General features: G+C 37.0%; 1 protein-coding gene across 2 annotated transcripts in view; it reads right to left on the bottom strand.

The window, feature by feature from the left end:
- The window catches only part of LOC114658438 (probable phospholipid-transporting ATPase IIA), a 351,266-nt gene that overhangs the window by 73,911 nt on the left and 264,994 nt on the right, over window positions 1–12,361 (bottom strand). For both annotated transcript variants that reach the window (XM_051932991.1, XM_051932992.1), the window contains exons 19-20: window positions 3,549–3,647; window positions 768–857 (exon numbers count right to left, since the gene is read on the bottom strand). In XM_051932991.1, the coding sequence (XP_051788951.1) occupies window positions 768–857; window positions 3,549–3,647 (189 nt within the window). The remainder of the gene's footprint in view (window positions 1–767; window positions 858–3,548; window positions 3,648–12,361) is intronic.

The raw sequence follows: 12,361 nt of genomic DNA on the forward strand, positions 1-12,361 counted from the left end.
GATTATCTTTCTTATACGGTTACACAATGGGCAGCAGCACCTACTCATCGTGATTTCATTTCTGGCTACAAGGAGCTGAGCATTCTCGCCCTGCTCTACAAAGATTCTGAGCAGTCAGCTGTGCACTTTACAAATTATTTTTTATGCACACACACATGCACATATAGTATATATAAACCTTTTAGTACAATTTCCAAAATAAATAAAATCTGTTGCTATCTGAGCTATACAGCTATCAGGAGTAATCAATAAGTAACAGAACAGTTATTTATCTTTTCTATTGTATGGTAATGTACTATAATGTTTCCTTAACCATCATCTAAATGAACAAGTACTGCATATTGTTAATGCACTCCAGACATTATAAAGAATAATAACAAAATCAGTGATATCCTTGGATAAAATAATTTTCATTTCAACTGTAAGAGAAATTCAAACTAGCACAGACTTCATAAAAACAGAAAACATTCAAATTCTAGAAGACCACATCATTATCAGAGAGATTTTATGAGCTACTTTCCTGATGTTTTATATTACGTTCATGATCTTAATTGTTTTTTTCTCCATATGATCACAGATTTACTTAAGAATAATAAATATTCTGTATATTAATGTGTAAGTACAAGGGCACTGCAACCTTTACGGTACATAACTTATTGTAAGTTCAGGATCAACCCAAACCTTATTTTAACTTACTTTGAGAACAAAACTAACAACAAGGCAATATAGCTTAAAAAAATGGCTAATGCACAGTTGTAAAGGCATACTTCTAATGAGTCTCCTGAAATCACCAAAGCACAATCATGTTTTCTCCTGAAAGCATTGAGTTCTAAATGGGCCTCTCCTCGTGTTGTTACCTAAAACATAAAGAAAAAAATATAAAAATGTTAGCAGCTGAGAAATCCTAAAGGGCACCACACTGTATTTCCTTTTGGAAATTTAGACAGATTATGAAAACCTCAGCAACTAGCCTAATAATGAGCATGATGATACGGTTCAAGCCACCTCAAACTGGTTAAAAGTGTATAATTCTGCAAAGGGTATCATCTCATGAATGCCCAAAAAAGCTGTGCCAAAGCTGTTTTCAACTCCAATATGTGTTATGAACAACTAACTCAGGACTAACACACTGTGGTATTTTGATTTGTTTTCAGTTGCTCTTTGATACTGAATGTATGTAATTTCCCATTATATTTATTTACTTATCAATTTTCTAATACCACATATCCAGTTAAGGGATGCAGTGAACCAGCGCCCATATTGGTGGCCTCAGGCTTAAGGCTACCAAAGGATAGTCTCATGCAGAAACTCTTTATTTTGCATTTTATTACTCTGAGCAGGAACATGCGATTTTAAAAGTTACAATATCTTATTATCTACAACTCTTAAAAAAACACTATCAAAAATACAAATTGTTCAAAATATTAAACAAGATACCTTTTGTTCTCAGATCACTATGTCAAACTACAGTAATCCCTCGCTATATCGCGCTTCGCCTTTCGCGGCTTCACTCTATCACGGATTTTATATGTAAGCATATTTAAATATATATCGCAGATTTTTTGCTGGTTCGCGGATTTCTGCGGACAATGGGTCTTTTAATTTCTGGTACATGCTTCCTCAGTTGGTTTGCCCAGTTGATTTCATACAAGGAACGCTATTGGCAGATGGCTGAGAAGCTACCCAACTTACTTTTCTTTCTCTCTCTCTTGCGCTGACATTCTCTGATCCTGACGTAGGGGGATTGAGCAGGGGGGCTGTTCGCACACCTAGATGATACGGACGCTCGTCTGAAAATGCTGAAAGATTATCTTAACGTTGCTCCCTTCTGTGCAGCTGCTTCGTGAAGCGACATGCTGCACGGTGCTTCGCATACTTAAAAGCTCGAAGGGCACGTATTGATTTTTGATTGTTTGTTTTTCTCTGTCTCTCTCTCTCTGCTCCTGACGGAGGGGGTATGAGCTGCCGCCTTCAACAGCTTTGTGCCTCGGTGCTTCGCATACTTAAAAGTCAAACAGCCCTATTGGTTTGTTTGCTTTTCTCTCTCTTTCTGACATTCTCTGATCCTGATGCGCACTCCTTTGAAGAGGAAGATATGTTTGCATTCTTTTAATTGTGAGACGGAACTGTCATCTCTGTCTTGTCATGGAGCACAGTTTAAACTTTTGAAAAAGAGACAAATGTTTGTTTGCAGTGTTTGAATGAAGTTCCTGTCTCTCTACAACGTCCTGTGTTTCTGTGCAAATCTGTGACCCAAGCATGACAATATAAAAATAACCATATAAACATATGGTTTCTACTTTGCGGATTTTCACCTTTTGCGGGGGGTTCTGGAACGCAACCCCCGCGATGGAGGAGGGATTACTGTACTTACATTCAACAGCTGCAACATTTACCTAAACTGTCCGTGTCAATTGGAGGGTGTAAGAAACTTAACAGTGGTACTCCAGTAAATAAACAGGATTCATCACTGGATTCATCAAGTAAAGGAAAGCATTAGCAAACCATTCTTTATTCTTAATTTATTATAGACACATTGAATAAATCCAGGAGCTTAACACCAAGTGAACCAAGTATAGGAACCGTACACCAATACCAATATTAAACAACCTAGCTATTCACAAGTTAAATATTAATACGAAGGGGACACCGGCACCTTCGTGGAAAAACATGTTATTGATCTTACTTTCATTTTGTTGCTTATTATGCAAAATGGACTGCAGGTATCCACAAAACATATTAAGAGTTAATTGAGTGGTAAACAAACATGCAAATGAATCATCTTAAAGAAAACAAAAACTGTAGGCACTTGCAGGGGCAGACCCTTCCTTTTTACCAAAGTAAGATGCATTCACCAAAGAAATCAGAAATTATACTGCTAACTTCTGGGTAAATAGATGCATAAGTAACATCATAGTTTCAAATACTTCTCTGACTCTAAAATGCCATTTAACCTGCCTTTATTACATACCCTAAAACTATATGTATTAGGTACTTCTAAACGGTGAATTGATGTGTGTTGAGTTGGTTTATCTGTGAGGGTTTTCTATGGGTACTGTGCTTTTCTTCTCACATCAGAAAGATACATGTCTTAGGTTAACTGGTAAGTATAAATTGTTCTTGTGCATGAGTCAACCTTGAAACAGATTACCAACACTGACAGGACAGACTCCAGAATGTTATATCTGAACACCAAATGAAATATAGAACAATGCATGAGTGAAAAATTTCAAGGTAGCATATCATATTACCAAAGTGTCTCTACCAAAAAATTAACAGACTAACATTAACAGTGGTATGAATATGGCTTGCAGCAAATATTAAAGAAATATAACTATTAAAAAGCCCTCACAAAACAATGATATTAAGCTTACTTGTGAACTTCCCCCTTGGAGATTAATAAAGTACCTATCTATCTATCTAAAAATAAATAACAAATTACAATCTTGAAGAAGAATGAAAAAACTACAAAATCTCTCTAATGTATCTCAATAAGCTAGGGCCTGATTTTATGCTGCTGAAGCCAAGAATGAAAGCCATATACTTACTGGACGAAATATATGAATGTCTTGTGTCCTGGTCACTATATGTGCATTTTTGGCAGTGCAGGTAGCAGTCTCCAATTTATCGCCAGTAAGCATCCACACCTTAGGAAGAAAAAATAAAAAAAATATATTATACTGTATATACAGTGGCAAGGATCAGTTCAGACTGCAAAAAGACTGGACTGGCCAAATGTTCCATTCTAGCTTTATAAAGAAAACTACAGGGGTGGGAATTCTCATACACAGAACAGTTCCATTTGTAGCATAAGATGTAGTATCGGACCCTGAAGGGAGATATGTGATGGTCATGGGCAACTTATTTAACAGTAAAATGATTTTGATAAATGTTTATGCACCCAATGTCACTGATAAGGAATTCATGCAAAATCTATTTGCATCCATTCCCAATGTGAACACTCATAAAATTATAATGGCTGGGGACTTTAATTGTGTTTTAAATCCACTCTTAGATAGGACTCCTGTGACAGGGGGGACTAACACTGCAAAGACAATTACACAGTTTTTAATTGACCACAACTTATCAGACCCCTGGAGGTTTCTTAACCCAAACTCAAGAACATATTCGTTCTACTCACCAGTGCATTATAGCTACTCAAGAATTGATTATTTTTTTATAGATAATAATTTCCTGCCTACGATTAAATCGTGCAAATACGACACAATTGTTATCTCCGACTATGCCCCTCTAGTCTTGGAGCTAAAATCATTAAGCCCCTCACACTCACCTCACAGATGGCATCTTAACCCTCTTCTATTGGCAGATGAGAACTGTACAGAAATTATATCCAAACAAATCAGCTTCTTCCTAGAGACAAACATACCCACAGAGGTTTCTGCAGGAACACTCTGGGAAACTCTAAAGGCCTTCGTAAGAGGACAGATTATTTCATATCTTTCCCACAGAAATAAATTAGAAACCAAGAAAGTGTCAGAGCTAAGAAGCGAAATTACTAGAATAGATGAAGAACAAGCCAGGCGTCCAAGTGAAGCTCTTCACAGGAAAAGGCAGGCCCTGCATACAGAACTCAACATCTTTTTTTTTTTTTTTTTTTAATATTTTTATTTTATTAATTTTCATTGTAATCATTCCATACAAACAGATCAATTTATAACCCAACAAATTTGAAGACAAATCAAACCCCACCCCTGAGAAGGAGAGCTTAGCTAAAGGAAAATTGCTTAAGGCTTTTTAATAAGGCAACATTAAACAAAAGAAAGGGAGAAGTAAATATCTATGTAAATAAGAGATGGAGAAGGGAGTTAAATGCGGTAATAGTTATTTCTCTTATTCTAAAATAATATTGATTAAATCCTTAAGAACTCAACATCTTAACAACTAAAGAAACTGAACAACTTATTTATAAGTTAAGACATCATTACTATGAACACGGAGAAAAAGCTAATAAGCTTTTAGCTCAACAAATTAAAAAATGAGAAGTTCGCAATGTAATACCAGTAATCACCAACACGAATGGAGAAGAAATCATTGACCATAAAAATATAATGCACGCATTTAGAGATTATTATAAATCCTTATATTCTACTGAGTTCAAAGAAGACAACACACAATCTAATGCATTTCTGGATACATTACAGACACCACAAATAGATGCTTTAAGTGCTGAGGAACTGGATAAACCTCTGACGCTAACAGAATTACTAGATGCTATAAAGTCACTTCAAAGTGGGAAATCAGCAGGCCCTGACGGTTACCCCGTAGAATTTTATAAGAAATTCTCCACTCAGCTAGCTCCCCTCTTATTGGCAACATTTACAGAAGCTAGAGACAACCAAATACTACCTCAAACATTTCATCAAGCATTAATCACCGTCTTTCCTAAACAAAATAAGGACTTGTTACAATGTGCATCATACAGACCAATTTCACTCCTGAATAATGATGTTAAGATACTCTCAAAAATTCTAGCTAGAAGGATGGAGAAAGTGCTGCCCTCGGTAATATCACAGGATCAAACTGGATTTATTAAAGGCCGACACCTATCTTCCAATCTATGACAAGGATGTCCCTTGCAAACTGCTGTTTGCAATCGCCATTGAACCACTGGCGGTTCACTGTCGAAATTCTTATCAGATAAAGGGAATTATCAGAGAAGGACTGGAACAGAAAATTTCTCTATATCCAGATGATATTGTTTTATATATATCAGACCAGAAAACACTGTGCTTGCAGTTTTAACAGCACTAACAGAATTTCAAAAGATATCTGGTCTTAGAATTAATCTAGTGCTGGGCGGTATACCGGTTCATACCGAAAACTGTTTTTTATTTTTGTTATGATATGGATTTTTCGTATACCACAACACCGGTTTAAATTGCCTAAACGACATTCGGAACGTGGCGCAGCGGGAAACTGTTCAAGTGGGGACCTTTTTCACTGCTACACCGCTAAACACAGATTTGTTGCACGGGGGCTCTTTGTCACTGCTACACCGCTAAATAGGTGTGGTAGTGTAGGTATTGCACGGTGAAAATGGACAGAGAACATTCCGAAACTGAAGCTGTAGCTGACGATAAAGTTGAACATGATGACACAGAAGAACTTCTGCCGAAAAAAAGGAGTCACGTCCGTTGTCTGGAGATACTTTGGTTTTAAAAGGTCAGATGTGGACTATTATGTTCAAATGTGTGAATACTGTTTCTATACTACTGGATAATACTGCAAGCCAAGTTGTACTTGTTTTATTTGTTTTCAATACAGTGTAATGTACCTGGGTACTGTGTAATAGTGTGACGACATGTTGACTTTATTCTCGACATTTCTACTTTATTCTCGCCATTTATGTCAAGATTAAAGTCGACATGTTGACTTTATTCTCGTACTTTGTCATTAAAGTAGAACATCGTAAACTAAACTTCATCGTAAAATGAATATTTAATTTACTAGATTTTCTCAAACCCAGTCATAAGTTATATAGCACATTAAATGCTTTGTGTTAAGTGTTCCCCGAGCTTCTTAAACTGACTTCCTCTTGCACTAAGAGGAGGCGCCGGCAGAGATCGCCGCACAGAATACATTCACTTCATGATATTCCTGCTCTCTGAACATTTAGAATGCTAAGATAAATACTTGATATAATTTTCATGGTGCAATTCATTAAAGCATGTATTAATCATGTGGGGGCACCGCGGCGTGGAGGTTGCACTGCTGCCTCGCAGCAATGGGGTCCCGGGTGTACCCTGCCTTGCATTTGCATGTTTTTCTGGTGGGTTTACTCGGCGTGCTTCAGTTTCCTTTCAAAGTCATGTAGAATGTGGGGTTTTGTTATGCTATATTGACCCTGCTAGTGTATGTACTGCTCGTATTCACCCTGCGATGTGCTGGCGACTCGTTCAGGGATGGGCGCCACCCTGAATGGATGGCATAATTAAACATGTATAACGAAGATATTTTTGAAGTTCTGAACACTCCGTGGGCTAAGTTTATAACTAGTTTTAATTTCACAAAGACGTTTATTGTGTGGTGATTGGTTATGTGGAGAAAGAAAAAGGAAGGATAGGAATTGGGGTTTTGGTACGTCAGATAGAGACAGCACGCGTGCAATAAAGAAAGCCTGCTCAGAAGAACATCCATTGAATTCTGTGTTCGTGTCTCCGACCACCAGATCACAAACCCAACATTTACACAATATTTAAGTTAAACCTGTGTGATACCCATTCATACATCCAGTTTTTTGGAGCCTCGTCACACCTGCCATAAAGTTCTCTACACTGAACATACACCCGGGGACCCCTTACTGCGAGGGAGCAACACTACCGCCTCACTACCGTGCATGTTTAATACCTGCTTTAATGCATTTTATCCTGAAAATGATATCAAGTATTTATCTTAGCATCGTAAATTTTCAGAGAGCAGGAATATCATGAAGTGAATAGATTCTGTGCGGTGATCTCTGTCTCCTCTTAGTGCGGGAGAAGTCAGTTTAAGAAGTGTAGTGATTAACAACTGGGTCGGGGAACACTTAACACAAACCATTTAATGTGCTACATAAACTTATGATGGGGTTTGAGAAAATCTAGTAAATGAAACAATGATTTTAGGATGAAGTTTAGTTTACGACATTCTACTTTAATTATAAAGTAAACTATGAGAATAAAGTGGAAATGTCGACTTTATTCTCGACATATAGTTTGTTTTTTTTCTTCCCTGTGTCCGTATTTTTTTTCTTCACCGTGGTCCTAATGCGATTCCGTAGGACTATACCACAAATAGCATTATAAATGAAAGTTTTAGTTTTATTACTTATGCATATAGCAAGGTCCATATTAATGCAGTTTGCCTAAATGATAGTTCAGTTGGTAAAGATGTCATCACCAAGATTGCACTTGTTTTATTTTATTTTAATTTGGTGAATACTGTGTAATGCACCTGGGCTTGAAGCCTTGAAGTAATAGTACAACTATCAGTAATAATACTATTATTTATTTTATTGTCATTATTTATTAGTTTAAATATTATGCAGTTTAATGATGGTAAAGTTGTTTAAAAAGTCACTTTAACGTGTCAGTGGACAGAGATTGTTAACATTAACAGAAAATGTAGTTGTTTTACAAAAAATATTTACTATTTATTCCTTTTCTAAGACATGTTCAGTGCAATACAACTTTTGACAAGCACGTCTGGATATTTTACTAAGTCTAATTGCCTCTTTGGATGGTTGAAAATATGTTGTCAAAATTATAGTTTAAGTTTTTGCAAAATCTGTTCAATAAAAAGGTTCTATATTTTGACTGCGTCTGTCATGCAGTGTGATTCCTTCTCTTCAATAGTGCCACCCCCTTGAAAACTATCACTTTATGCGGCCATGCAAACCTGTATTAATACTTGTGTGCACATTAAAATGTTTTTTTTGTACAATGTACAATGCTCTTGACAGTGGAATAGGTTATTCTTAGCCAGTCTACTGCAGTGGAAAATGTGGTTAACATCCACTCATGCATGAGAAAAAATACCGTCAAATACCGTGAAACCAGGATAATTTAGAAAAATACCGTGATATAAAATTTTGGTCATACCGCCCACCCCTAAATTAATCTGAATAAAAGTATACTCTTTCCAGTGAATTCACAAGCATATAATATAAGATTGGACACCCTACCTTCTACCATAGCAGATCAGTTTAAATACCTAGGGGTAAATATCACAAGTAAACATAAAGCTCTTTATCAACAAAATTTTGCCGTCTGTATGCAAAAATTAAGCAAGACTTGCATAGATGGTCAACCCTTCATCTTACTTTAGCCGGAAGAATTAACGTTGTTAAGATGAATATCCTTCCTAAACTTCTTTTTTTATTTCAAAACATTCCAATATATATCAATAAATTGTTTTTTAAGCAATTAGATTCAACAATAACCTCATTCATTTGGAACTAAAAACACCCACGTATCCGAAGAGCGACCCTGCAAAGAGCTCAGGCAGAAGGTGGCATGGCTTTACCTAATTTTCAGTTTTATTACTGGGCAGCAAACATACAAGCCATAAAAACCTGGACACAAAAAAATGAACATACACAGGCTTGGCTCGCAATAGAAGTAAAATCCTGCAGTACTTCTTTATACTCCCTGCTCTGCTCTCCAATAAATGCAAGTTATTGCAAATATACTAATAACCCAATTGTACTTTACTCACTCAGAATATGGAACCAACTTAGAAAGCATTTTAAGATGGAAAATCTTTTATCCGCGGCACCTCTGCAAGAGAACCACCTCTTTCAACCCTCTCAAATATATCCAGTTTTTAATACCTGGAAAAGTTTTGGGATTAAAATGCTCAGAGATCTTTATATAGACAACATATTTGCATCTTTTGAACAATTACGTTCCAAATTCAACCTTCCAGCTACACATTTCTTTCACTATCTTCAAATTAGAAATTTTGTTAAACAGAAACTGCCCGATTTTCCTCACCTCGTACCTTCCACCATGCTGGAAAAAATACTGCTCAATTTCGAGGAATTAAACACCATTTCCGCATTATATAAAATCTTATTAGAGTCCCTACCTTTCAAAGACCCAAGAGGACATTGGGAAGAAGATCTCTTAATCAATATATCAGAAAAGGAGATGGAAGGTAGCAAAGCAGAGAATTCACTCGAGCTCCATATGCGCAAAGCATAGAATTATTCATCTAAAAATTATATATCGAGCTCATCTGTCTCGCTTAAAACTGTCCAAAATGTTTCCAGGGCAAGATACAACCTGCGAACGCTACAACGAAGTTCCTGCCTCACTGGGTCACATGTTTTGGGCCTGCTCCAAACTAACATCGTTTTGGACCAAAATTTTTAAGTGCCTTTCAGACAGCCTTGGGGTCACAATCCCTCCTAACCCATTAACAGCTGTGTTCGGTGTTCTTCCAGACAGACTTGAAGTGGAGAAGGACAAGCAAACGGTGATTGCATTCACTTCACTTTTGGCACGCAGACTTATTTTGTTAAATTGGAAGAATCCTAACTCTCCTCTGATAAGTCAGTGGGAAACCGATGTTTTATATTATTTGAAATTGGAAAAAATCAAATTCTCAGTTAGAGGATCTGTACAGAATTTTTTCAAAACCTGGCAGGATCTAATCAATATTTTTTTAGAATAAGAGAGATAACTATTACCGCATTTATTTCCCTTCTCCATTTTTTATTTACCTATATATATTTCTTCCTTTCTTTTGTTTATTGTTGCCTTATTAAAAAGCCCTAAGCAATTCTCCTTTGGCTAAGCTCTCCTTCTCAGGGGTGGGGTTTGATTTGTCTTCAATTTTTTTTTGTTATAAATTAATAAATAAAAAAAAAAAAAAAAAAAAAAATCTATATATATCTATATATATATATATATATATATATATATATATATATATACACATATATACACACACACAGTGCATCCGGAAAGTATTCACAGCACATCACTTTTTCCACATTTTGTTATGTTACAGCCTTATTCCAAAACGGATTAAATTAATTTTTTTCCTCAGAATTCTACACACAACATCCCATAATGACAACGTGAAAAAAGTTTACTTGAGATTTTTGCAAATTTATTAAAAATAAAAAAAATTGAGAAAGCACATGTACATAAGTATTCACAGCCTTTGCCATGAAGCTCAAAATTGAGCTCAGGTGCATCCTGTTTCCCCTGATCATCCTTGAGATGTTTCTGCAGCTTACTTGGAGTCCACCTGTGGTAAATTCAGTTGATTGGACATGATTTGGAAAGGCACACACCTGTCTATATAAGGACCCACAGTTGATAGCATGAAGTCAAAGGAATTGTCTGTAGACCTCTGAGACAGGATTGTCTCGAGGAACAAATCTGGGGAAGGTTACAGAAAAAGTTCTGCTGCTTTGAAGGTCCCAATGAGCACAGTGGCCTCCGTCATCCGTAAGTGGAAGAAGTTCAAAACCACCAGGACTCTTCCTAGAGCTGGCCGGCCATATAAATTGAGCGATCGGGGGAGAAGGGCCTAGTCAGGGAATGACCAAGAACCCGATGGTCACTCTGTCAGAGCTCCAGAGGTCTTTTGTGGAGAGAGGAGAACTTTCCAGAAGGACAACCATCTCTGCAGCAATCCACCAATCAGGCCTGCATGGTAGAGTGGCCAGAAGGAAGCCACTCCTTAGTAAAAGGCACATGGCAGCCCACCTGGAGTTTGCCAAAAGGCACCTGAAGGACTCTCAGACCATGAAAAAGAAAATTCTCTGGTCTGATGAGACAAAGATTGAACTCTTTGGCGTCACGTTTGGAGGAAACCAGGCACCGCTCATCACCAGGCCAATACCATCCCTACAGTGAAGCATGGTGGTGGCAGCATCATGCTGTGGGGATGTTTTTCAGCGGCAGGAACTGGGAGACTAGTCAGGATAAAGGGATACATGACTGCAGCAATGTACAGAGACATCCTGGATGAAAACCTGCTCCAGAGCGCTTTTGACCTCAGACTGGGGCGACGGTTCATCTTTCAGCAGGACAACGACCCTAAGCACACAGCCAAGATATCAAAGGAGTGGCCCAGACTTGAATCTGATTGAAAATCTCTGGAGAGATCTTAAAATATCTGTGCACCGACGCTTCCCATCCAACCTGATGGAGCTTGAGAGGTGCTGCAAAGAGGAATGGGCGAAACTGGCCAAGGATAGGTGTGCCAAGCTTGTGGCATCATATTCAAAAAGACTTGAGGCTGTAATTGCTGCCAATTGTGCATCAACAAAGTATTGAGCAAAGGCTGTGAATACTTATGTACATGTGATTTCTCAGTTTTTTTATTTTTTAATAAATTTGCAAAAACCTCAAGTAAACTTTTTTCACATTGTCATTATGGGGTGTTGTGTGTAGAATTCTGAGGAAAAAAATGAATTTAATCCATTTTGGAATAAGGCTGTAACATAACAAAATGTGGAAAAAGTGATGTGCTGTGAATACTTTCCGGATGCACAGTATATATATCTTATATATATATATATATATATATATATACACACACACACACAAGGGAATAATTAAAATATTTAAAAACACAACACCAATTGGCATCACCTGTGGCACTTCTAGTGTTAACAATATTTAAGCAACAAAGTGTACGTTTTGCAGCATGTGACTGGATAACAGGTATGTGGATTAGGCAACACAAGTATTGTGTGATTTTTTTTTAATGTATGTTTTAACATCATTTGCCATTGCGCAGCACTGGTCACTATTGGCTTGTATTAAACTTTTTTCTCTCCACGCTGTATAACATGAGATTAAAAGTTTTTCTCAGTCATGACTACAAATTAGATTAGGCA

Source organism: Erpetoichthys calabaricus, chromosome 10 (genome assembly GCF_900747795.2).
Source record: "Erpetoichthys calabaricus chromosome 10, fErpCal1.3, whole genome shotgun sequence".
Classification (NCBI taxonomy): domain Eukaryota; kingdom Metazoa; phylum Chordata; class Cladistia; order Polypteriformes; family Polypteridae; genus Erpetoichthys; species Erpetoichthys calabaricus.